The sequence below is a fragment of the Lethenteron reissneri genome, chromosome 64 (assembly GCF_015708825.2).
Source record: "Lethenteron reissneri isolate LAM-NWPU_2019-01 chromosome 64, ASM1570882v1, whole genome shotgun sequence".
Taxonomy (NCBI): domain Eukaryota; kingdom Metazoa; phylum Chordata; class Hyperoartia; order Petromyzontiformes; family Petromyzontidae; genus Lethenteron; species Lethenteron reissneri.
The window spans coordinates 8,567,091-8,594,508 of NC_083842.1; the positions used below are offsets into that span (position 1 = coordinate 8,567,091).

At 48.1% G+C, this 27,418-nt stretch overlaps 1 protein-coding gene and 1 pseudogene across 2 annotated transcripts in view; one reads left to right on the forward strand and one right to left on the reverse strand.

The window, feature by feature from the left end:
* Window positions 1-5,894: 5,894 nt before the first annotated feature.
* LOC133359203 (L-serine dehydratase/L-threonine deaminase-like) lies at window positions 5,895-12,594 on the forward strand (annotated as a pseudogene).
* Window positions 12,595-15,616: 3,022 nt separating this feature from the next.
* CORO1C (coronin 1C) overlaps window positions 15,617-27,418 on the reverse strand; it is a 76,487-nt gene continuing 64,685 nt past the window's right edge. The window contains exons 10-13 of one of the 2 annotated variants that reach the window (XM_061577540.1): window positions 26,538-26,687; window positions 24,973-25,089; window positions 22,384-22,619; window positions 15,617-17,064 (exon numbers count right to left, since the gene is read on the reverse strand). In XM_061577540.1, the coding sequence (XP_061433524.1) occupies window positions 17,016-17,064; window positions 22,384-22,619; window positions 24,973-25,089; window positions 26,538-26,687 (552 nt within the window). In that variant the 3' untranslated portion in view covers window positions 15,617-17,015. Of the gene's footprint in view, window positions 22,620-24,972; window positions 25,090-26,537; window positions 26,688-27,418 lie in introns of both variants that reach the window. The other variant, XM_061577539.1, reaches the window with a different exon arrangement.

Below are 27,418 nucleotides of genomic sequence, written 5' to 3' on the forward strand. Positions count from 1 at the left end.
TTGGCAAATATGCCAATTTGGGTTATCAGCAAACAGGAACGTGGAAAGACGAGCAACATTGTTACAATTTTTTACGAAGTTTTGCTGAAGATTACATCCAGCACCATCAGATGTTAATAAAAGCTCAACTGTCACGTAGTTCTGTCGTTTAAATCCAATATCTTCGTGATATATTAATTTGTTTGCTCACCCACGTACTATTCTATTCACAAAACTAATCATTTCTACCGGCTAAAAATGTGCACACCACATTTTGCTGGAAGTGGGATCCTCCGTCGTGCTGCTCAAGATCGTCGTTACCATCTCGTCGCCATCGTCGCTGTCGTCTTCACTCGATATTGCGCTGCAAGATAGTTATTGGCTGTCTCCGTTCAGCGCCGTCTGTGTTAGACGGTTAATGTGTATAGGATAGCGACTGTAGAGTGTGTACCCACGTAGGGTGTGTATTATCCCGATGGTGTTCGTTAAATAAAAGAAACTGTGTCCGAGTTAGTCACGACACATGTGCAAAAGAGGTCCATCCAAAACTCGTGTATCGGCAACATTGTTTTGATAAACCTTTGCAGAAATGCACGTGCTTGAACACAATTCCCTTTTGTATGTTTGTAAGCACAAACAAATGACCAGTCTCTGTGCCTCGATGACGATATGAGTTGTTTACACCATTGGAAACTCATTTGCCAGTAAAAAATATAATTGTTTTTTACCCTTTATCTAGCAACAAAACTGACACCTTTTTTTACAAGGAGTTATGTTTGCATAGACCACAATACCTGCAGTCATAATGCAAACAAAAAACATAACTCTGATAATGTATGCACTGTCCTTGAAGTTGATTGGTCCACACCCGAGACAGCTTTCCTTAGAGCCTAGTCTCACATGGTGTTGGACCAGATGACGCCTTTTGTGTTTGGACCAATCAACTTCAAGGACATTGCATACATTATCACAGTTATGTTTTAGATTTGAAGCTTTCGTGACTGCAAGGATTCATACTCTTAGGTTTTTTCGGTAAAGTCACGTAGGTAAAAAAATCATAAAATGAATAAAAGTAATAAAAAAATATTACTTTAATTAATTTTAATTTTATTATTTTTACCTACGTGACTTTACCGAAAAAACCTAAGAGTATAGAGTTTTGTTTTTTGTTTACATTATGACTGCAGGTATTGTGGTCTATGCAAACATGACTCCTTGTAACAAAAAAAAGGTGTCAGTTGCCAGATAAAAGGGCAAAAAAACAATTATTATGATATGAGTTGTGTTTATGGTATTATGAAAATACATAACGGGTGGGGGCCACTGTAAGAAGGTTATCGTCTCCGACCCAAGCACCTCGATTGAAACCCAAACATCGCACCTCCTGGCCTTGACATTCCTCGAAGACACCGGTGGTGTAACCATCGAATGCATCGGAACATCAGCAGGTTGATGCGCAAATCTCCTTCACGAATGGAAAATTAAATGCACAAGCCGTGCAACCCAAACTATGGGGACAACAGGAAGCCCCACTGGAGTCTCTGCGCTACTTCAATGTGTAGTGGGCTTATGTGACGCAGGAGAAGTTGATGGAGGCAACACGTATTTATTACAAATTGATACAGTAACAACAGGGTAACGACCCTAACACTCGAAGAGGTAATGGCCTCTTCACCCGGTCTTTATCAGGAGAAGTGCTCCCCAGTTAATGCCCACATTAACTGCCTACTTCCCCGCTATTTTCTAGACCTTTCTCCTAGGAGGCTAACTAACCTGGCCCAGCTTCGGCACAGGTTCCGACCCTCAGCCACACGAGTCCGGCCCTTACAAGGACATCGGACCTCGCTGCTCTTGAGGTCGCAGCACTGGCTTGCCCTGCTCGGCCCGCACAAGGGCAGCGAGTCAGGGGAGTTCCAGGTCTTAACTAGCTGTGGCCTTCAGTCTTCACTGGTTCTTCATCTGGACCTGTACCCAACGACTCCCTCGAGCTCCCTGGCTCTCCGCCTTATATACCAACTTCCCACCGAGGGGCGGGGCTGTGTGGGATCACAGCATCCCCCCACACAGCCCCCCAGGGCGGTAACCGTTTGCGGACGTGGATGTAGACACCCCAGTGTAACTGCCCGTTCCCCCCCCCCCCCGCCCCCCACGTAACACCCCTACAAATGGAGGAGGAACGGCAAAACTCGACAAACTCTACTGAAGCCCCTCTGGTGTCTTGCAGACCTCGACTTTGGCATTTCGTTCCTTAACATATCGCCACACGCAAGAATCGAATGGCTGCAATCCCCGAGACATTTTAACAAAATGTGTTCTATACTACGGTGATATATTTTGGGTAATAATATAATATGCAGACCAGGCGTCTGTTCTATCACATACAAATAAAGTCACTTATTTGGACCAACAGCCAGCCTATGCGTCATGCGGAACAATACATTCCAGCAGCATTTCTTGTAACCAGCCAAATTCCGGAATTGATTTCAAATGTCCGAGTCTCTTCAGTACACAGCTTTTGCACCTTTCCACTCACCGTGCCACTCATTGACATGCTAATTTCTCTAACCCCTCCCTCTCTCTCCTCCCCCTCTCTCTATTTAAGGCCTCGACACAGAGGCGTGGTTTCTCTGTGTGCCTATGTTTGTTCTCTCTCTATGTATATCTGTGATATCTGTCTGCTTATATGTCTGTCTATATGTCTCTGGTTCTGTGTTTTATCTCTCTCTTAGGAAGAACGTAATCAACCAGGTAGGGTGTTGACTGTTATGTTATCCGACTCTGTTGTATTACCATACATTTCTAAGTATACTAGATTTGTGTTTCTATTTCATTTATACCTGATGAGGATTGTTTGTGTTGCAATCGAAACGTCGTATGCTAGTATTTAATTTATTATTTTATCTTTATACGTGACCTTACCGAAAGAACCAAAGAGTAATTCCTGCAGTCACGAAAGCTCCAAATTAAGGTTGAGCTTTGGTGCAATTTTGCTGCACTTACTTTAATGGGCACCACTATGTCCACCAAGCAGCCTTTGCCTGTAACACCAGGGAACCCAACAACATTTCGTGAACATGCCACATTCTGCTCCATTCTGAGATGTTTTAAGTCATTATTCCACATGCACGAGATGACCATCACCGGTTCTGAATTTAGAATTGGTGAACGTGCAGCAGACATTGACTTGAAAGTTTCTGTAGCTATGCAAACAAAAATTATCGGTACGATCATCGAGCTAAAGAATAATTTCAGCTTGTAACACGCCGCACAGCATTGACAAGGAACCACAGACAATTGGGAAGGCAGCCACACGGTAATCCAGTGCCAACAATTTCCCAAGCTCTGGAGTCCTCTATATACTAAGGTGCTAGCCAAGTAACGAGTGTTTATACTGGTAGGAACCTCCTGGTTACACCAGCCCACAGGGGATTATTGTGTCAGTCCGTCCGTCGTGCAGGGAGGGGCTGGGTGGGGAGGCAGGGGCTGGGTGGGGAGGGGCTGGGTGGGGAAGGTGGGGCTGGGTGGGGGGTGGGAGGGTGGGGCTGGGTGGGGAGGGGCTGGTCACCCCGTGGTGCCCTTATAAAACTCAACGTTTAACCTACTCACGCCGGCTTGTGCCCGCCCTCACAGTCGGGCATATTTGCGGAATACACCACGCCGCCGTTGACCCTGGCCATTGACCGCGCAACCCAACGTTCCTACCAGCTCCCTCCTGCACCCTGCAGTATCCGCCCCACACCCAAGTGTCGCTTCCCCACGTACCCCTGTTCATTGCACAAACCTCCACCCACACGTCTGTCCCACCCTCCCTCCGCGTCCCTTCCCCATCCCCCTCATCTCCCACCCCTCGTTGTCGCAGCGCCACGTTGCCTCTTTGTAAACGGCCCCACCCCTCGACCCTTGGACGCCCCCGTAACCTCTGGTCATCGACTTCAGCACAGCACGGGGCCGAATGAAGTTCACGTTTAACTGTGGAATTTGCACCGAGTGTGAAAAAAAGTCCGAGATGGCACAGAAAGCGCGGCGTTGCTGTTTTTCTTCTCTTCTCTTTTTGTTTACGCACGCGAGATTGTTTTTCGTGGATTGGATCTTTGCTATAAACTAAACTATTTACCAGCTAATGCCCACTGAGCTGTATAGCTCTTTTACTGGTAGGAACCTCCTTGTTATACCAGCCCAGAGGGGAGTATTGTGTCCGTCCGTCGTGCAGGGAGGGGCTGGGTGGGGAGGGAGGGGCTGGGTGGGGAGGGTGGGGAGGGGCTGGGTGGGGAGGATGGGAAGGGGCTGGGTGGGGAGGGTTTTGCTGGGTGGGGGGTGGGAGGGGTGGGGCTGAGTGAGGAAGGGCTGGTCACCCCGTGGTGCCCTTATAAAACTCAACGTTTAACCTACTCACGCCGGCTTGTGCCCGCCCTCACAGTCGGGCATATTTGCGGAATACACCACGCCGCCGTTGACCCTGGCCATTGACCGAGCAACCCAACGTTCCTACCAGCTCCCTCCACAAGAATGTGTTCCTGGCCACACATGTTAGCTTAACGAAGTGGCTTATCACGTGGAAATGTATCGCAGCCAAAATACTCAAAATGCATGTTGATTTTAAATGAGGAGGGAAAACCCGGAAGACCCCGAGAAAAAAAATTACACGCAAACACGGGGAAAACATGCAAACTCCCAAATATACAGGCGTCAGAGTCGGGATCGAACCGACAAACTCCTGTATACGAGGCAAGGTAGTTAACATCTCGCCACCCGTGGCGGAAGACCACAAGTTTCACACAACACGCACACGTGGGAAAGCACTCGGCCACCGTGCGTTATGAAAGAACCCACACGCAGTTCATGAAGCAGTGCATTGTAGTGGCCCTTGTCTTAAGTCACCATCAACATGTGAATAAATGTGACCCACTGCCGGCAGCAGAGATTCAGAGAAAGACAACTTTAGACGAGTTTCATCCGTATTCGTACTCATCGGTACAGCACTGCACAAGGAGCCGTCCATAAATGACGTCACGCACCTAAGGGGGGAGGGGGTCAGACATTTGTGACGATGTGTGACGAGGGGAGGGGGGGTTGAGAAATGGGACGTCACATCAAAATGCGCAACTTTAAATAAACAAAAAACACACTATGATGATATATGCATTGTCCTTATCAGTTTGAAGGACAATTAATATATTATCATAGTGTGTTTTTGTTTGCATTTGACTGCAAGTATTGTGGTTAATGCAGACATGAATCCTCGTAAAAAGGTTTCAGTTTTGTTGCCAGAAAAAAGGGGAAAAACCCATATTATTATATTTTGCTACTGGCAAAGGAGGTCTAATGATGTAAGAGCTATGTAGGTCGGTGGTCCTAACCTGGATAAAATAAAATACATAAATAATTTTAATATCACTGCAGACCCGGCCACCCAAGTTCTATTCCCGCTCACGGCCTACATCAGTGACGAATATCTAATCCGGTTTTGGGTCACCCCCTGTCGAATCAGCTTCAAATGAATGGCCTGGATTATCTGTTGGCACTCAGTCACATATTCACTTTAAGATGTTTTTTGTTCATGTTTTTTGTTTGTTGCGGTTGCACCCGATTCAAGAGCCGAATGGCTCACAGGGCTATACCTAATAAATGAACTTGAACTTAGCTGCGGCGTGTAAACATCGCCGCTAGGGAGACAAAGACGACCGGGCGTGGAGCTGGCCACCCACCTCCCCCGTCGTGTGCTGCCGTGACTGCCTTCATAGGTGCTCGCTCACAGCACTTGCCCCGACAGTCTGTTGAGGCTACACGGGGGATCTTTGTCTTTAGGGGTGAAGGGGTGGGGTCGGCGATTGGTTTTTTTTTTGGAGGCTCGGGGCAACATTCCACACGAGGTCCCCCCCCCCCACCTTCTCCCCTCCCTCCTCTCTCGCTGGGGCTTCTGGACAGGTGGGTGGAGAGAGACGGGCTACAGTAGCGCTTGCACCGGCTCCAGGAACACGCTCGCACGCTCGCACGCCCGCACCGCTGCGTCCGTCTGCAACGAACGCTCTTCCATTCGATGCTGCTCGAAAGCCATCGGAGCGATGCACCGTGAATTCATCCCGATCGAAAACGCGTTTCTTTACAACTGATTGTTGCGTTTAATCCCACACCCCAGCCCCCTCGCACCTCCGATCGGCACGGTTTGGCCGCGTACGGTGCGAAAGAAGTTCAACACACACACACACACACCAGCACGATGTACGGCGTCGCTACGAGCCCGCTGCACCAGCCGACGCCTCTGCGTGAGAGCCCGCGTCTCTCCGCCGCTGCCGGTGCGGACGTGCTGCTCAAGCTCGAGAACGCGCAGCCGGGCGGAGGCTCCTTCAAGATCCGCGGCGTGGGGCTGCTCTGCCAGAGGGCCTCTGCGCAGTGGCACGGCGGTGGCGGTGGCGGTGGCCTCCACTTTGTCTGCTCCTCCGGTGGGAACGCGGGCATGGCCGCGGCGTACGCGGCGCGGAGGCTCGGAGGGCGCGCCACCGTCTTCGTGCCGCGCTCCACCGCAAGCTCCACCAGAGAGGCGCGGGGTCAACGGCACTCACACGAGGGGGGGTGGGGGGGGGCAGTGGGGGGGGGGGGCGAGGAGGCGGTTGGGGGGCCGTCCATAAATGAGGTCACGCACCTAGGGGGTTGGGGGTGGGGGGTCAGATATTTGTGACGATGTGTGACGAGGGGTGGGGGGGGGGGTGAGAAATGTGACGTCACATCAGAATGGGCAACTTTGAATAAATATAGACGACACGTTTTATTTAATTAAATAGACTTTTTAATTTAATAATTGTCTTTCTCCTAAAACATCAGAGTGCAGCGACACATTAAATACGCACTACAATGACAATCGTTTAAAGCAATTTGAAGCACGTTTTGTTTTAAAAATGGAAATATTATTTTGGGGGTAGGGGGGGGCAGAGCTTTGTGACGTCATATTTGAGGGGGGGGTCTGACTTTTTGTGACGTCGTGTGACGATGGGGGGGGGGGGGGGTCAAAAATCATCCAAAATCACGTGACGTCATTTATGGACGGCCCCTAAATCATATATATTAAATATGTTATAGATAATGTATTATATATGTTACGCATTAAATATAATGTCTTCTATTTCATATTTATAAATATATTTACGTTTATAAATATAATATGTTACATATTATAGTCTATATATTCTAGGGCAGTGTCATTGACGAATGTGTCAACAATGTATTTATGCGTACGCAGCACTGCCTCGCTAAGTATCACCTTACAAACTGGTAAAGTCGTGGTACAAGGGTTGTAGAAAAAGAAACCCAATGACGAACACAGTGTGGGCTGCCTATCATCATCATCCAGTTGTGGAAAGGCAACGCTGAAACATTACATCATACCTAACATTTTTGCAGCCCGTTCATTGGAAATCCATTGCGAAAGAGGTCGTTACGCTACATGAATGCAATTTGCGTCAAGGAGCGAACTTGGGTCATCCTCGCAGTGACTTTTTGCTGGCAATCAAACACAGACGGCCACTGCATCGCACGCTTTCAGATGCGCTTCTGTGGCCGTCTGGAACGCTCTTCCTTCTGATATTAGGAAGCCACCGGAGCTATGCACTTTCAAATCTAGATTGCAAACTCATTTCTTTAGAACTGCTTTTTGTGTTTAGTTTGTTGTCCTTCTCCTGCACTTCCGATTAGCACGGTTGGCTACGTACGGTGCGAAAGAGTTCAACATGCTAATCTATATATTTTTTTATTTTACCAGGTAAGGCCCATTGAGCTACATAGCTCTTTTTTCAGAAGCGACCCAGCCATAAATGATAGCTGAACGAAGTGGCTTATCACGTGGAAATGTATAGTAGCCAAATACTCTAAACGCACACTTCTGAATATGGAGGGAAAAACCGGAGGACCCGGAGAAAATCCACGCCACCGCGGAAATAGAGTCACACAAACTTCAAATTTACAGACGTCGGGATCGAACCCACGACCTCCTGTACACCAGGCGAGGTAGTCAACAGCTTGCCACCGTTGCGCCCATAATACAGGATGTTTAAAAGAGATGGACCCGATTTGAAATCGCTATATCTCTGCAACCACGAACCGCCCATGAATGAAACTCTTACCACTTGAAAGGGCGGGGCATAGAGTTTCAAATGATTACCGCTCGATGCCTCTCCCAGGGCACAAACAGCCCCTAGCCTCAGTCACTCGCAAGACGGCGACCCCGCAACACAAGGCGCGTTTTGCGTTCTGCAGTTCAGCAAGACTCAATCCGTAATTGCGGTGCAGCGTGCGTTTCAACGGCGTTTTGCCATTGATCCGCCAATGTCAAAGAGCATTCGTCGTTGGTACCGACAATTTGTGGAAACAGGCTGCTGTTTATGTAAGGGGAAGAGCACAGGGCGACCACGCACCTCAGAGGAAAACGTGAGAAGAGAGGCGTTTGGGACGAATTCAACTATCGTCTCGATGTTGTCCGTACAGCAGGTGGAGGGCACATAGAGCATTTATAAAATGGGTTAGTAAAACTTGATAACTCATGAAACCGTTTGTAACTTTTTGTGTAATTGTAACATGTTGCCATCGTGAAATATACTGCTTTTAAATTGGGTCCATCCTTTTTAAACACCCTGCACATTCATTCCTAAATACTCTCGGCCAGTCGCAAAGCGTCGCTCAGATGGGGCTTTAGCGACAACGAACGCTCACTGCAGCTGTGCTCCAAGATGGACGGAGCCGCACGTCGTTGACGACTGCGGTCCACTAAGCGAGCCGAGTGGCGGTCTGAGAACAATTGATGAAATCATCAACTGATGGATGGAGGGGAATGGAGGGGGGGGGACCGGTGGCTGGGATTGAAGCAACGTTCAACATCGAGGTGTCGTGGTCTTCATGACATCGGACTGCCGCACTCGAATGTAATCACGCACAGACCTTTGTAAATACACTGCTGGATTGGAGGCCTCTCCATCCCCGTGTCAGTCACGTTCAGTGCGGCTTGGTGAGTTGGGGGTGGCGGGGGTGAAAGCAAGTCCAGTTGGGACATCACTCGCCACTGATGTTTGCCATGGGAATGCAACTCAGGTTCGCCGGGTTTCAGAGCGCTGTGTGTTACTGTTACATCACCAAATGGGTGATATCGATGCTTATCCCCAACCCCCACCACGAGTTTCTTAAATCCCCCACCTCTGTCGCCATCCACTCAACTATATACATGGGTGCAACAATTTTTGTTTCATTATACAGTCATTCACGACCAATATTATGATTCGTAATTCGTTTATTTTTGGTTAGGCCCTCCGATAAAAAAAACTCAATCAATTCGGCATATCTGTCCACGTGACAACTTAATGTGATTGGCTCTGTCGGGTGGTGGAGGGTTATTGTAAAAGTTGACATTATACCTACAGGATCTCACCCGAAAGAAATGACAGTAATTATGAATTGTGCACACTGCAGTTAACCTATATGCAGGTCGCGTGTGGTGGCATAAAGTGTGTGGCTTGCTCCCCAACGTCTGGCCAACATGGAAGAATAGGCCAAAGGACTCAATGGAGAGAGGGAGCTCTGTAGGAGATGGTTGAGCTCCCTCTCTTTATCGGATGCCCTTCTGCCACAGCAGCGGCGTGGTCAAGTGAAACAATTCAGAGTGTTTGGCTGCATTCCATTTCCACGTGATCAGCTACTTTATTGAGCTATCATTTGTGCATGTTGAACTTCTTTAGCACCGTACGTAGAGCTAACCGTGCTAATCGGAATTGCGGGGGGAGGACAACAAACTAAACACATAAAAGCAGTTCTAAAAAAAGTTTTCAATCTAGATTTAAACGTGTGTAGCGGCAATGGCTTCCTAATATCGGAAGGCAGAGCGTTCCAGACGGCAACACAAAAATCAGTTCAGAGAAAAGAGTTGTAAATCTAGATTTTAAGAAATCAATCAACATGTGCGGCCACATCGCTTCTGAAAAAAAAAATCTGCATAGCTCAGTGGGACTGACCTGGCGCAAACACACACACACACAAAAACGGATTCGTAGTTTTCATTTAAACAATCGCACGGCCGCTCCTTTCTGCACCCGACACCTAACCCCCTGGGTCTTGCCCGGGACCATTCCCCTGCTCAGCGGCTGCAGGAGGAGGGCGCCTCCGTGCAGGTGGTGGGGGACGCGTGGGACGAGACGAACGAACACGCGTTGCGCGTGTCGACGGAGGAGGGCGACGGCTGCTGCTACGTCCACCCCTTCGACGATCCCCCTCCTGTGGGAGGGCCACGCGAGCCTGGTGCACGAGCTCAAGGCGACCCTGGGGGCCGGCTCCAAGCCCGGGGCCGTGATCGTGTCCGTGGGCGGCGGCGGCCTCCTCTGCGGGGTTGTGCGGGGGCTCAGGGAGGTGGGCGGCTGGGGGGACGTGCCCGTCATCGCCGTGGAGACGCAGGGAGCGCACAGCCTGCACGCCACGCTCAGCGCGGGGGAGCTCGTCACGCTGCCGGCCATCACCAGGTGGAGAGAGAGCGCACTGCGCATGTGAGCCAAAGGGGGCCTTTGGTCGGTGCCATCTGGGGGGGTGGCGAATGTCACCTATTGACCATGGGCAATCTCGACCGTGAGAATAAATGTTAGCGTACGTGAAACCGTTTGTTGATTGGTATACACATGTATTTCCATATTTTGTAGATGTTTTATATCGCATTGGTAGAATATTTTTTTTTATCTACGCGTGAAACGTTGGTCTTCCGCCGTGGTGGCGAGATGTTAATTACTTCGCCTGGTATACAGGACGTCTTGGGTTCCATCCCGACCCTGATGCCTGCTGTATATTTGGAGTTTCAAATGTCTCTCTCTCATCATCATCACAGTGGCCAGGAGATGTTAACTCTCTCGCCTGGTATACAGGACGTCTTGGGTTCGATGCCGAACCTGATGCCTGCTGTATATTTGGAGTTTGCGTGTCTCTCTCTCTCATCATCACGGTGGCCAGCAGATGTTAACTACCTCGTCTGGTATTGAGGAGGTCGTGGATTCGATCCCGACCCTGATGCCTGCTGTATATTTGGAGTTTGCGTGTCTCTCACCGTGGTCTCATGGACTTTTTCTCTGGGTCCTCCGGTTTTTCTCAGCACATTTAAAAACAACATGCGTTTAGAGTATTTGGCTGCTATACATTTCCACATGAAAATAAGCCACTTCAGTTTTACACGTAGGCTTTTGCGACCAATGTTATCCATAATAGAGGTTCTTGGGTTAGATCGCGTGAATATAAATATCTCATTAAACCCGTCACCACTGGACACAGCCAATCAGCAAGGTTTGTCACGTAAATAGAACGTGCCAATTCGTTACGAGTACAGCACACTGGTGTGTTGGAGAGTAAACCCACAACATTTACAATTTTAGTATTCGAGTACTCGAATTGTAAGTGTTCTTGGTTCTTTCGGTAAAGTCACGTAGAATGGAAATAACAAAATAATAAAAATAAAACATAATAAAATATTTTATTATGTTTTATGTTTATTATTTTATTATTTTTATTATTTTATTATGTTTTATTATTATTTTATTATTTACATTCTACGTGACTTTACCGAAAGAACCAAGAAGATGAATCCCTGCAGTCACGAAAGCTTTAAATCGAATTGTAAATGTTGTGGGTTTACTAGTAACGAATTGGCATGTTTGTGTTTACGTGATAAACCTTACCAATTATCTGCGTCGGGTTGTGGCGGCTTTAACGACACATTTATTTTCACGCGACCTAACCCAACAACCTCTATTATGGACAAGCCACTTCGTTGAGCTATCGCTTCTGAAATAAAGCAATATAGCCCCCCCTTCTTGATATGCAAATTATTTTTGTCAAGGTGCTCTTCCCCTTCCAACCCAGCTTAAATATACGCTCCAAGCCTGGTGGTGTTTCATTCAGACGCTGTCTTCCCGACAGACCTGTTCTTCACCTGAGGACGGCTGCTTGCGTTGTGGCCAAAACGTCGTGAGAATTATTTAATTATATTAAAATTTAATTATTTTATTATTTCCCTTCTACGTGACTTTACCGAAAGAACCAAGAAGATAGCCCGACCTGGTAAATATTGAAAAAAAATTTGACCGACTCCTCTACGGGTGTGTGCATGTGTCCCAGCGTGGCCAAGACCCTGGGCGCCAAACGCGTTGCAGAACAGGCGTTTACTCTCGCCCGGGAGCACGCGGTCTTCTCCGAGGTCGTCTCGGACCGTGACGCCATCGACGCCGTGCAGAGGTTCCTGGACGATGAGCGGATGCTCGTGGAGCCGGCGTGCGGAGCCGCGCTGGCCGCCGTCTACTCCGGGGTGGTGCGTCGTCTCGTGGCCGAGGGGCGGCTGGGCCCGCGGCCCGGCCCCATCGTGGTGGTGGTGTGCGGGGGGAGCGGCGTCACGCTGGGGCAGCTCCGTGCGTGGAGGGAGCAGCTGGGCATGGGCCCCGAGTGAATTGAATTAAAACTTTGTGGTTCATTTTACACAGGTAAGGCCACCTGAGTTTTTTTTAGCTCTTTTTAAAAAAATTAAATGTGACCTAGCCACAAATGTTTCGATTTAAAGCTTTCGTGACTGCAGGGATTCATCTTCTTGGTTCTTTCGGTAAAGTCACGTAGAATGGAAATAATAAAATAATAAAAATGTAATATGTTATTTTATTTTTATTATTTTATTATTTCCATAAATAAAATATGTTATTTTATTTTTATTATTTTATTATTTCCCTTCTACGTGACTTTACCGAAAGAACCAAGAAGATGATAGCCACAAATGATCGTGCAACGAAGTGGCATGTGTGGCAATTCATAGCAAATATACCCGGAGGAGCACGGGATAAATCCACGCCACCACGGAGAGAACATGCAAACTCCAAATATACAGGCGTCAGGATCGAACGCACGACCTCCTGCGGCCTTGAGTGAGTCTGAGAAGGGGCATCGGAGTGCAACTCCTTGTGTTTCCAACTCGGTAAAATTTTTGTATTCGATTCATAATAATGGATTCATAATTCCTCATTCCTATTTCGTGCAACGCTTCCCTCTCCCAAGAAATGTGATGAAATTGGCACGATTGGAGGTCGTGACTCGATTCGAAAATCGGTTATAGTCTTTTCACCGTCTTGTTTGTAATGTTTCATTAATTTCTCGTTTATATAACTTTTATTTCAGCACAGATGAGCTCATTCAGCAATAAATGCTCCTTTTTGTGTGAGGAATTATTTGTCTGCCTCCCTAGCCTAAATGTAACATTTGAAAATATTCCGTATGCAGTTTGCACAAACTGCAAAAAACCGAGCCTTAAATGCACAAATCTTGTAGAGGGACTGGTGGCAATCGACGATTGTGCATCATCACATGCCGACATGTTTCCACGGCCACTGGCTGACGTCAGTTTGATTTGCTGTCACGGCTAATATCAGTGACGAGTGATATCTGAACCGACCCTGGCCGCCACAAGCGAGGTGACGTATGGTCAAACAACCCCCACGGACGACACGGCGTGGAGAGACCATCCATCCTTGTTTTTCCCCTTTCTTTGGTTTACATTATTGTAGATTTGAACTTTTCGTGACTGCAAAAAATCCATGCTCTTTGGTTTTGTCGGTAAAGTCACGTAGGTGAAAACAAAATAAAATAACTAAATTAAATCACGACGTTTCGGAAGCAACACAATCATCCGTCATCAGGTGTGACTGCTCCGGCAGAATTACTGTAGCGTGTGAAGAGAACTATTTAGAGACACAACTTCCTGCGACGCCACACGGCCTAACCCATGCCCCCCCCCCACCTCTTGGCTCCTCCCCCCCTTAGTACCCTATATAAACACGTGTCTCTAAATAGCTCTCTTCATACACTACAGTAATTTTGCTGGAGCAGTCACACCTGATGACGGATGCTTGTGATGCTTCCGAAACGTCATGATTGAATTTTGTTGTTTTATTTTATTTAGTTTTTTACCTACGTGACTTTACCGAAAAAAACAAAGAGTATGTTTACATTATTGTGTTGCTTTCAATATTAAATTCTGCTTTCTAAAAGCACGCGGGTTGGTGCAGATTGTTGCCACTGGCTCAATCTGGCCCCGATCCTCCGATTGCTCTGACGCGTTGTGACGTGTGTTCAAATTTGCTGAGTTAAAACCTACGTTTTTAAGTTAAACTAAATAAGTAGACAATCCGTCTATGCATAAACAATTGAGGTATGTACATCATTAGACCTCCTTTGCCAGTACCAAATATAAGAATAGAGTTTTTTCCCCAAAAGAAAGCTGTCTCTGGTGTGGACCAATCATCTTCAAGGACAATGCATATATTATCAAAGCGTGTTTTTTGTTTGCATTTTGACCACAAGTATTGTGGTTAATGCAGACACGATTCCTTGTAGAAAGGTTTCAGTTTTGTTGCCAGAAAAAAAGGGGAAAACCCTATTCTTATATTTTGGAACTGGCAAAGGAGTTCTAATGATGTTGATGCTTACCCCAAGTCCTCATTACTTTGATAGTGCATTGTCTTTGAGCTGTACGCCTTTTGGCGTCCTCTGGTAGAGCACCAATTGGGTCGAGGCTCAAAAGAAAACCATCTCTGGTGTAGACCAATCAGTTTCAAGGACAATGCATATATTATCAAAGTGTGTTATTTTTTGCATTTTGACCACAAGCATTGTGGCTAATGCAGACATGAATCCTTGTAGAAAGGTTTCAGTTTTGTTGCCAGAAAAAAGGTGGAAAAAACCCCTATTCTTAATGAAAGTATGTCTCACGCAACCCGTCAGCCAGGCAGCCTTCTGGGAGTGCATCATTTCAGCAGCGTTGATTCGAGACAAGCAAACTCTGCGTCGGCGTCGACAAGTTTCTCATCACCTCCAATAGTCCGCGACTGCGGTCATCCACAACAGACTGGAGTGCAACATGTGACGACGCAATGCCCGACCCACACATACGAAGAAGACACTCCGCTGCTCAACCTCCATCGGCCGTTCGAAATAAGCAGCTGTCGGACTCTCTTGAATGCTGGTGAACTGCCAATCTTACAGGCAAGAACCCTCTAAAAATATAGTAATAGGAATTTACCCTTTCAACTGGTACAAAAACTGACACCTTTATACAAGGGATCATGTTTGCAATAACCACAACACAAGCAGTCAAAATGCAAACAAAAAGAAACAACTCTGATAATGATAAAGAGTTGTTTCTTTTTGTTTGCATTTTGACTGCTTGTGTTGTGGTTATTGCGAACATGATGCCTTGTATAAAGGTGTCAGTTTTTGTACCAGTTGAAAGGTTAAAAACCTATTTCTATATTTTGCCACTGGTAAAGGATGTCTCATAGTGTAAACCCTCTAAAAAGCCTGACTCTGCCGATGGGAAATGTTTGATGTCAATCGGCGATGAATTTGCTTGCCTTGAATCAATGCTGCTTTTATGCAATCCCAGAAGGACGGCCAGGCGAAGGGTTTGTGTAGGACGTACTTTTATTTGTTTTTTTACTTCGAGATACGGAATACGTAACATTGTCCGCTCATTTATTTTGTCGTTTCTATTCCCCACAACGCCGTTCGTGATGTATTAAGTCACGCACGTGACACCTGGCCCCCTTCCTCCGTCCGCCCATAACGCATTGAAGCACAGCAGACGAGCCTCCACGTAAACTCCATAAGCCGCTTTAATAAACGCAACAGAACTTACCACACAGCTGACAGATACGACTGCCCAAAAATACTGAGCACAAATTGGAATCGGTTGAATGGAAAAAAAACACACCGAATAAAAGCAAATCTTATATAAAATAACCTTTTTGTTGTTGTTGTTGTTTTAGAATTGTCTCACAGAACCAATTGCGATTGGCCGCAGACTCACCCAATGTTCGGAGATCGAGATACGAGTCGCAATCGTGACTCTCAAAGCGGAAAACTCGGGTCCCACTTCTAATAGTAACACAAGACAACACAGCACAGTAGAATGTGATTGCTTCCAACATCAACACTTAAACCGCGTTGTCCCTCTATGCCAGCTTTTTCGCCAAATACCAGTCCTCGCAGACTCACCACGCAGTGTCTTTCCGCGTTTACTAATATATTTTTCCCAATGAAAATGCTAATTAGCTCTCGATTTCAAGTTTTCGTGACTGCAGTGATTCATACTCTTTGGTCTTTTCGGTAAAGTCACGTAAGCGGTGTGCTTTCGCTTTTAAGCGGTTGTGCTTTCGCTAAGTTGTCCCACCTGAAAAAGGACGCTCGTGTTGCGCCCGAAACGTCGTGATTTAATTTATTTTAATTTTTTGCCAACGTAACTTTACCGAAAAAAACAAGAAAATGCTAATTAACTCGTTACATGTTGCATGCCCCAGACGACTGTCAAACATGTTCCCACACATGCCGCGCTAAGCAATTAACGCCGTCTGGGTTAATAGAAAGAAGATTCCAATTACGGTTGAGCTCTCGGTGTGGGCGTGCGTACGCATGCGTGCACACACGCGCGTTTGTGTGCGTAAAAACGTGTGTGTGCATGTGTTCCATCGAAAACAGCACTTGCCCCAACAGTCTGGCAAGGCTATACAGGGGATCTTTGCCTTTGCTTGTTCAACGCGATGCAGACAGCCGTGAATTGCTACGCGTGCCACGTGGGACGTGATTAACAATCATCTGGCGCGTGCAGCGTGGAATGACTGAATTCATATTTGCGAGTCAATTGGGTCGTGAGGACCGGCGTTTGGGAAACGCTTCTCTTTACCATCGACTGACACACACCTCGGCTCAGAGTTGCCGCATCGGAGGTTTCAGCGTTAAATCGAGACGTCCTTCTTTGGGAATTCCCGCATTTTCGATTTCATCTTATTTTTTATTCCAGGTTTTGTCCACCCATACGGAAGCACGGTGCATAATGCACCGCGTGCGATTTATTCCCAAAGCAACACAGACAGGGAGAGGGGGGGAGGAGGGGGAGAGGATTCAATATTACATCCGTTACAACGTGGATTAAATGCACACGTGTTCACACGCAGGAGACATCACAGCGATGCACTCCGGTGCTCCTGACGCAGTTATCTGGCTTGACCACCTGAGTGTGAATTTGTAGTTGCTGCTCTGCATCTACATCAGCCATACGAAAGAAGAAGGAGGAGAAGGAAGAATATGAGCCAATTAATAATTATTAAAGTCCACAAAGTTCTCATCCAAAAGCCAATTCGTGAAAGTGTCACGAGAAACGCGTTTCTCTTTAAACCAGCTTGAAACTGACCGCTGGTTCCTGTGCCCGTTGCCCTACTTCGTTGTATTGTACTTCTATGCTCCCGCAGCTATGCCGCACGTCATCGCCGACCCGCACTGACATTAGACTTCACGGTCAATCAATCCCCACGTGAGCCGCATTGCGTGGAAAGGAGGCCCTCCATCCAGCGTTGGCCGTAAATCGGTCGGTCGTGTACGCGTGTCAGCAGAGATTCCATTCACTGTGGACCTTTCCTTCTCTAGAATTGGTTGATTACATTGAGCAGTACTGGCTCGACCCACTGCGGGGAAACTTCAACAGAGCACGGTGTCATCAGCCGGCTGAATAACGTCGACCTGTTGATGGAAATTCACTCTTAACACCACCCACACTGTGGCCAGTACCATGCGGCAAACACGAGACTGGAGAAAGTGCAAAGGGGTTTTCCTCCCACGACGTGTACATTTATTGTGAATCTGAGCGATTTTTTTTATTGTTATTGTAGAGTTTTCTTTTCCATATTTGACATTGTCAAGGGGGGGTCATCACAATGTCACTGATGCCACCACCACCACCACCACGCTTCTCCAAAGCTTCCTTCGTTGCTTGTGCGATATCCCTGAGGGTTTGTACGGTCCATATGCGACCGGCAAGAACTGTCAATCACAAGCCTCGTCACCACCAACCTCTTGTCTCTAAGTCCCTCCCCATCCCCACCAACATTCAATGAACTGTCACAATTCTGGGATTCTTTACTTTTGGCGATTGTCGAGGCAGGGGGCGCTACGGGTGGATCTGCACGTTCCGCTATTTTCCTGCGTGGAAAATCACGGCCAATTCCCGGTTACTCCTCTCATCCACGTTTGAGTGTCGCGAATAAGGATCAATTGTACAATTACGTAATTTCTACTTGTAACGTGCGCCTCCGATCAGCACGGCTGGCTACGCACAGTGCAAAAGAAGTCCAGCGTGCATACATGCACGGTTATCGCTCACTCTGAGATACAGAAAAAAAAACGACTCGGAGATGCGGGGAAGAACCATACATGGGAAAGACAGGCAAGCGGTGTGACAGCGCCAAATTTACCCACAAGCCCCCTGGAGTCAATTTGTACGGTAAGGTGTAATCGGCCAGTGGGAGGAAACCAGAGCACCACTAGTGCGAGGGGGTAATACTCGATCCCAAAGAGATGGAACTGGTGGGGGTCCACATTTTGCTGTACTACCTTCTCCTGGCAAGCCAGGGTGTGGAACCTCATCGATGCCCCACAAGGAGTTTTATCACCTGATCCACACAATCCTCACCTCGACACACAGCCCGGCTAAATAAAATGCTTCCGTGAGGTCTCTCTTACGGGTACATTTGGGTTGGTTCAAAAGCTGCGAAAATAAGAATGGTTAATGGGATGGGATTGGCCACTAGTTCTGTGTTACGCCTCGTATCTGTGCATACGAGTGGATAATAGGAAGGTCGATTGTAAGTGAAGTAAGTCTCGGCATTTCTTGTCGCGCACTCTTATGAGTCAAGTCCGTCACGAATGTACACGAGTTGCGAGTGCAGAATACAGAAGGGTGAATAGGATGAGTTTCACTGCCATTTATCTGGCACACGATCACGTTAATAGCTCGGCACATTGGGCATATTCTAATTACAACTTGCAGTTGATACAAATTGCAAGTGGCCACGTGTGACCTTGACTACAGCCACGCACTGTGGACCCCTTGAATTTTTGTGAACTGCCCTGATTTGTCGTCACGGCCACGTTAAGACGCCTATTATTGGGCAAATGTTTTAGAACCCCCCTAGGAAGAAGCCAGGTGTTGGCACCTCTCTTGCAACAGAGCAACTCAGAAATGCGTCTCTCCATATTGCAAGTCCCCTCTCGCTCGATCCCATCCCTCGGTGTTTATGCACGCTAACTAAACGAAACCATTCTAGATTTGAAGTTTTCGTGACTGCAAGGATCCATACTCTTTGGTTATTTCGGTAAAGTCACGTAGGTAAAAAAATAAAAAATAAGAATAAAAATACCTACGTGACTTTACTGAAAGAACCAAAGAGTATACAACGAAACAATTTTTTTATTTCACCAGGTAAGGCCCACTGGGCTGAATAGATATTTTCCAGAAGCCACCTGGCCACAAATGATAGCTCAACGAAGTGGCTTATCGGCGTGGAAATTTAGCAGCAGACAAATACTCCAGACGCATGTTTCTAAATGTGGAGGGGAAACGCGGAAGACCCGGAGAAAAATCCACGCGACCACGGGGAGAACACGCACGCTCCAACTGTACAGGCGTCAGGGTCAGGATCAGACCCACAACCTCCTCTATACCAGGCGAGGTAGTTAACATCTCGCTTACCATGGGGCCCAAACGGCTACCGGAGTAATACTGCCGGGTGTGAGCCTTTAGCAGTGCAAGGGTTTCATTCACAATTGTCACCGGTCGGCTGACACGGTGTTTCTCCTGCATGTCCAATCCGGCAGAACGGGAGGTTGGTCTGCTGGACCAATCAACGACCATCAACTGGGCAATGAAGTATGATTTGTGTAGGGCAGTACAGCAACCAGGCTTGCTGTGTACATCTGCACTTGGGGGGTTATCTTGTACGCTTTCATAAGAGATGCCTGCTTTTTGGATGTCATTGTATTTCACGTGTAATGTTGAGTGTAGTAATTCCAGTAGTTTTACCGATACCGAGTGCAATTATTATAATTGGCTTTTATTGTGGTTTGTCTGAATAAAAAAATAACATTTTAAAATATTTTTTTTATTTTACCAGGTAAGGCTCACTGAGCTATGCAGCTCTTTTTCAGAAGCAACCTGGCCACAAATGAAAGCTCACCGACGTGGCTTATCATGTAGAAATGTATAGCAGCCAAATACTCTAAAACGCACGTTTCTAAATGTCGAGGGGAAAACCAGAGGACCCGGAGAAAAAAAAATCCACACAAACACGGGGAGAACATGCAAACTCCAAATATACAGGCGCCAGGATCGGGATCGAACCCACGACCTCCCGCATGTCAGGTGAGGGAATCAACATCTCGCCACCTATTTATGTTGCAAGTGCAGTTACCATTATTGTTATTTATTATCGGGTTTTACTGCATTTCGATTTGATTTGTATGTGTTCTTTTGAGGATAGATTAAACTGTATTTGTTTACATACAGCACGTCAAGACAATTCGATATGAAAGGCGCATTATAAAATAACGATTATTCCTAAAAAGTTTCCTACAAAAACCAAAGACTCAAAAAATAAATTCACCTCTCTCGCCTAACATTGACGAAGATGAGTCTTGGAGAAGACTCAGCGGCGAAGCTTTCCCGAGCGGAAAGATTTAAAGTCAAATTGAGTGTGTTTAGCACACGCTTAAAACTCCTTATATATACGAAACTCCATTACTCGAGTACTTTTCGTGACGTACAGAAACTAGTAATGACTCGTTCTGCCCAGAAGAAATAAGACAGATTGCTAGATCAGCTGCATACCACCTCAGATGTTTGACCTATGTAACAAAAATACTGATTTGACCCCCAATCCGTGAATACACCGCGTCTCCACTACGGGGCAGCAGTGGCAAGGTAGTGGTTTACTTGGGTGAAAGCCCCAGTCGTACGAGGTGAAAAGTGACCGGGGTGGTGGGGGGGACGAAGTCTAAGAAGGCTTCCAGTCACTCAGACAAACGCAGTCCCATTAAGAATTGCAATTTTAATAGGCATTGTGACATCCACAAACCTTTGACCGATTCCAAAAAAAAGTGCCTTGATGCAGCCGAGTTACACGGTAGGGTGGCTGATCGATCGCCTGCATTTGAGCACTGATTTGCGACTGCTGCAGTTCTGGGTTCGGGCAGTCACCCGCGGCTAAACCAGGGTTATCGATTGTAGCGAGGTGATGATCTCAAACCTGCTCACCGATGTGCACCAAATGCATCCTTTTGGTTATCGCACTGTTCGGTCGGTTTGGCCAACTGCTGACAGCCGAAATGTATAAATATATCAGAAGACTGAAATGTCGGCGTGCCGCACTGTACAGCATTCAAGAAGTACCATCGAATTGCTCGTTAAGAGGTGTCTATTTAAAAAAAAAAAGGCAACAGAAGATCTGTAGCATCAGCTTCTCCAGCCTTTCCCTGAAAAAAAATCGATAGATGTGAAACTCTGCCAGCTCTATCAAAGACGTGCCCTGCAATGGATGCACCTTCCGGCCCCAGCACGTCTGATAGTCTCAACGCCTGGGAAACAATCGTGACACAATCCAAAAAGGTTCCGAGATATTCTTTCGTCAAGCATTTCAATTCAAGAGCTCGTGCGCGCGTCCAGCGGCCCCTCCCTCCCCCCTCGACCCCCGGAACGAGCGTCAAACGACCGCCTGAGTGCCTGGCGATTTGCCTGTGTCTGAGTGCAAGTCCCCTTTGTCCGAGGGCACCTCGGCTATTGTGGCAGGTGTCTCCGTGTGACCCTCGCCTGCACCCGAAATGGTGGCAGGGACATCCTTGTCCGCATCCGTCTGCCTAGGCTCGCTAACGCTCACCTCAGTGTCCCCGTGGGGCGTATCCTTCCCCGTGTGCGCCCCCGTCTCCTCGTGGTTGCCCCTATCCTTGCGTTTGTCCAAACGTGTCTCGATGTTAAAGTGTTTGTCTTTCTGCCTGTCTTTGTCGAGCAGTGTCTCGATGTTAAAGTGTTTCTCTTTGTCCGATACTCTGTCCTTGGCTCTGTCCGAACATTCACTTTTATCTTTAGACCTATCTCTGGCTTTGTCCAGGTGCGCTTCTTTGTCCACCGATTTGTCTCTGCTTTTTTCCCCATCCCTGATTTTGTCCTTCTCTGAGTGCGTCGCTAAGTCCGCGCGGTCGTCTTTGTCCTTTGCTTGAGCCCTCGCTTTCTCGACACTCTTTTCACTGTCTGCAGCTTTGCCCTTGCCTGAACAGTCATCCCCGTCCTTTGCCTTATCCCTGGCTTTGTCCGTGCGCGTCTCGGCCTCATTCCCTCTCCCCTTCGCCTTATCTTTCTCTGAGTGCGGACGGCCTTCTTTCTCCTTCGTCTTAACCCCACCCTCGTCCGAACGCCTGTCGACAGCGACATCTCTGCCCTTGTCTCTGGCCCTGTCTGGGTCCGGGAGGGGCTCCCTCCTTCCCACCGCCACCGCCGCCGCTTTGTCTGCCTGTGCGCGCGCCGACGGCTGTCCCCACCCGCGTCCGGCGTCCGCGTCCCTTCCGCTCGACGGTCCGTCCCAGCGCCAGTCCCGGCCACCCGTCGACCGGGAGGGCTCCTCGTCCGAGTCGACCATGGCGAGCGCCTCCTCCAAGGCCTGAGTCAGCGACGACACCGACTCCTCGAGCTGCCCGATGCGGCGCTCCTGGTTGCGCACGACCGTGCGCAGGAGCCCCACCTCGTCGCACACGTCCTTGAGGATGTCCTCGTATGACTGAGTGGGGGGGAGGGAAAGCACGCTCAGCATACAAAGATCGCCCACGTATAGCATTAAACACATTCCTGCGGAGGGAGCTGGTAGGAACGTTGGGTTGCTCGGTCAATGGCCAGGGTCAACGGCGACGTGGTGTATTCCGCAAATATGGCCGACTGTGAGGGCAGGCACAAGCCGGCGTGAATAGGTTAAACGTTGAGTTTTATAAGGGCACCACGGGGTGACCAGCCCCTCCCCACCCAGCCCCAACCCCACCCAACCCCACCCTCCCCACCCAGCCCCTCCCCTCCCCACCCAGCCCCTCCCCACCCTCCCCTCCCCACCCTCCCCTCTCCACCCAGCCCCACCCCTCCCATTTTTGGATGCACGATGGACGGACGGACACAATAATCCCCTGTGGGCTGGTGGAACCAGGTGGTTCCTACCAATACAAGACTGTTGGGGCAAGTGCTCTCAGTGAGCAGCACCTATGAAGGCCGCCACGGCCATATTCGGGGGTGGGTGGCCAGCATCCACGCCTGGCCGCCTTTGTCTCCCCAGTCGTGATGTTTACACATCGCACCAGGTAATTATTTTGTTGTGGAGTGACTCATGCAGCCAGCTATGGCTGCAGAGTTTGGTAGTACATGTTGTTTACGTCGTTTATTATAAAAATTCAGTCACATTTCCTATGATCACTGTTTCATTGCTTTTATGGCTTTATTTTGGTGATTTTCGAAAAGTATTTTTGGTTTGGCCATGTTTGTTTGTTGTAGTACACAGTTAGACTGATGGCCTTAATCTAAGTTGTCTTGTGGTTGTTGTTGTTTGACTTGCATCCCACTGGGATTTTTGCACACAGTGTTGGTGTACGGTACTCTTTCTGCAATATTTTGCTGTCTTTTCTTGGATTTTCTGTTTGCACATAGACACTTTATGATGTTTTCTTGTTCATGTTTTTGTTTTCTGTTTGTTGCGATTGCACTCGATTCAAGAGCCGAATGACTCACAGAACTATACCTAATAAATGAACTTGAACAATTTAAGGCTGAAACGACCCAGGCGAGGCCCAGGACAGGTTCAGATTCATCGCTCGAGTTCGTTATCGTTTCCTCCTCATCAGCTGCGTTGAACCGTGCAGAAGCTGCTTCGGCCACAATCCTGCCCTCGATCTACACTTGTAACACACGGACTTCCTTCACAGGAACGCTGGCACTGGCCTGGCACACTGAGGCTGGCCTGCCTACAATCAGTCCTGGGTGTATCCACAGGAGATTGTGTGAGGAGCTCCTATACTCTTGAAAGAGATATATATAGGGTGCTTCAAAAAAATGTTTAACACTTCTGGGAATTTGCAACAATACCACAAGAAATGTGCCTCCAGGCTCTGGAGACCATCTGGAGAAGATTCCAGGCGTGCGTCGACAATGATGGCGAACAAAGTAGAGACTATTTGGCTTTTTGAAGCTATTAACATACATTTGTTACGGTGTATTATCCGTTGTTTTTCTATTAAAAACGATCGTCCCATATAAGTGCTATAATGCATTTGCAGCACCCTGTATTATTCCTATTAGGTCCTCCAGCAGGCATGGAGGACCTAATGAGGAATAGATGGATTTGTTGGATCATGTGGTCCACAATAGATGGATTGGTTGGATCATGTGGTCCACAATAGATGGATTGGTTTGATCATGTGGCCCACAATAGATGGATTGGTTGGATCATGTGGCCCACAATAGATGGATTGGTTTGATCATGTGGTCCACAATAGATGGATTGGTTTGATCATGTGGTCCACAATAGATGGATGTGAATCTGGCAACCCAAGGTCGGTTCCTGATCATGGCCAACGCAACTGGAGAATATCTGAACCAAGTCCTGGTGCTGCTGTATCGGCCTTCATCGGTGGTCGCAGCACTTAGCCATAACGGTTTGTTAAAACACTATACGGGGTCGTCTTCGTGTACATATGTACGTGTGTGGACATGTACGTGGCACAGGTTCCCGTGATCATTTCCACTTAAGTGGCAAATCCCTGCTGTCTTCTCAACTGTGTGTATATGTCTGGGGAGTGGTAGTGTCGTGATTAGTATGTTAGTAGTAGTTAGTACGATTCCTGCTCAAGGCCAACATTGGTGACGAAAATCTGAACTGGTCCTGGGCCTCCCCTAGGTCAACTCAGCCTCCAATGAGTACCTGGTGCGGTGCGTAAACATCGCCACTGGGGGGCCAAAGGCATGGTACTGGCAACCCACCCCCTCGTTTGCCGTACCGCACCTTCATAGGTGTCCTCTAATGGCTTATGCCCCAAAAGTTTGTTAAGGCTGTGCGGGGGATCTTTGCCCTTGTTGTTGTGTGTTTGTGTGTTCACCATTTCCTTGCCGCCCATGCACACGGATTTGCTGCGGGCGAGCGTTGGGGGCGGAGCTGCTCCATTGCGGACGTCCGGGTTCGCCGGGCGGTTGTCCAACACGTTCCGTCGCACAACCTATGAGCGTGCAGCAATGTAAGATAGCGCCATTCAACTAGCACTGTTCAATAATAATACAATTTCAACCCTTCCACGAGGTCCCACAAATGTGGTACAATCAGAGCCGGCCCAGCCACTAAGCGACCCTTGCAATTGCAAAGGGCCCCGTGGCCAGCAGAGGGCCCCCTAGAGTCACTGCTAGCTAGTGGGTGAAAAAAATCATACATCAAAGGGGCCTCCAACCAAATTTTGCTTAGGGCCCCCAAAGGTCTAGGGCCGGTTCTGGGTACAATCGACATCGACTGTGTGTATCAGACTTAGGCGACTGTCACTAATGTGTGTGTGTCACGCGAGCCCTATTGCCACTAGCCTATGAACACCTGACCTCCAAGGGCCGCTCTCGCAGTCTCATCACCACCCCCGTATGGATTAAGATGTTCCCCTTGATCCCCGACCTCTGGGTGCTTTGTCTCACCAACCTGCCCTCTCCTGAACCACAACACCTCGCTGATCTCGTCAAGGAGCGTAAACCATCATGCAAACCCCGGTCATCCTCGCAGCAGCTTTTGGCTAGCCATTGAATGAAGTAATTGCATCACGCACTTTTAGATCCACTTCTGCGGCCGTCTAGAACACTTTTCCTTCCGATATTGAGAAGCCACTGGAGCTATGCGCTTTTAAATCTCGATTAAAAACTAATTTCTTTAGAACTGCTTTTTGTGTGTGAAGTTTGTTGTCCTTCCCCCACACTTCCGATTAGTATGGTCGGCTACGCATGGTGTGAAAGAAGTTCAACATACATGTGGTCATGGGCAGTGCTGAAGGCTCCTCGATTGAAGGTCAAAAGGACAGAACTAGGTGCTGAGGGTGGAAAGGCTGAAGGCCCCGCTAATGGGAGGTCATACGACAGACCCGGTCCTTGAAGGTGGAGTTGTGAAGGTTCATAGACCCAGGTTCTGTGGGTGAGGCAGACTGATGCTCGCTGACAGGAGGTAACGATACGGATGCAGGTGGAGTGGCGGAGTCTCCTGTTCGGAGAAAATATGGACTGATGCGATACTGGAGGATGTGCAGCTCGGTGGACTTGCCAAAGACTGGTACCAGCGGTGTCAAGATCGGCCTCTATGAAAGACAATTCTGGTCAGTTGAAGGCAGTCGCCCTCCAACAAAAATGGAGGGCAGAGGAGCGACGCGCACAACAACAAGCGGAGCACGAGCGGCTAAAGTCCAGCAAGTTGGCACAGTAGGGGGCACAGCTGGTGCATCTGCCGGTCATCTCAATCGGTCAACCCATGGCACCTGGGTCTGTCCCGTGACCTCCTGTCAGCGAGTCTTCGACACTTCACGTGGCCTCAAAGCTCACCTGGCCTGGCACAGGCGCCGTGTTGACGTCACCGCCACTTAGCGTGCGAATGGCGCACGGTTGGTATTGGTGTAGTTGTGCTGAAGGTGCAGAGGGAATGCACCTTTACGTCCTTGCTACGCGTAGACACGTAGCCCCCCCGCAGTGACACGAGCACGGGCTCGCCATCCTTGCCGCTGAGCCACTCGTCCGCCTCGATGGCTGCTTGAGCTGCTGCCGTGTCTGGGTAGAGGTCGTCCTGGAAAAGGTCCGACTGCAAAGACAAAGACGTCCCCAGTGTGTAGACCATGGGGGGGTCAAGTATTGCTAGCGGGCACCCAGCAAAGGGGCGAAGTGATCAGACGGAGTTTTAAAGGAAAGTTAGATCAAAATCAGATCATAAAATGTATTTATACTGGAGGAATCCGATGAGCTATGAAGCTTTTTTTTTTTACAGATTGTCCAGTAGACATTTGTGAGTAGTGGCGCAGTGGTTAGCGCATTGCGCTATCAACCTGGCCACTCGGGTTTGATTGTCAGCCATGGCTAACATCAGTGTCGGTTCTGGGCAACTCTTCACCAACCGACGCTGACCGGCGTGGTGAAGTATGTCCAGACAGAGCCTGGGGAGACCTTCATCCAAAATGGCAAACGATTGTGAATTCTAACCTTGCGGATGGAAAAATGGAAAGGGGGCTAGTAGCCTTCTCGTCACCCGAGTTGTTGTGTTTCCTTAAACATAACTAATACCACCGTCTAGGCCAGCGGTTCTCAATCTCTCTGTGTGTCTCTGTGTTATCTCTCTCTCTGCTTATGTGTCTGCCGATGTGTCTCCGGTTCTGTGTTTTATCTCTCTTTTAAATTTAGCAATCTTTGGAAGAACGTAATCAACCAGGTAAGGTGTTGACTATTATGTTAACCGACTCTCTGTGTTGTGTTACATTATATTTCTAAGCTTACTAGGTTTGTTTTCTCTTTCATTTGTACCTGATGATGATTGCTTGT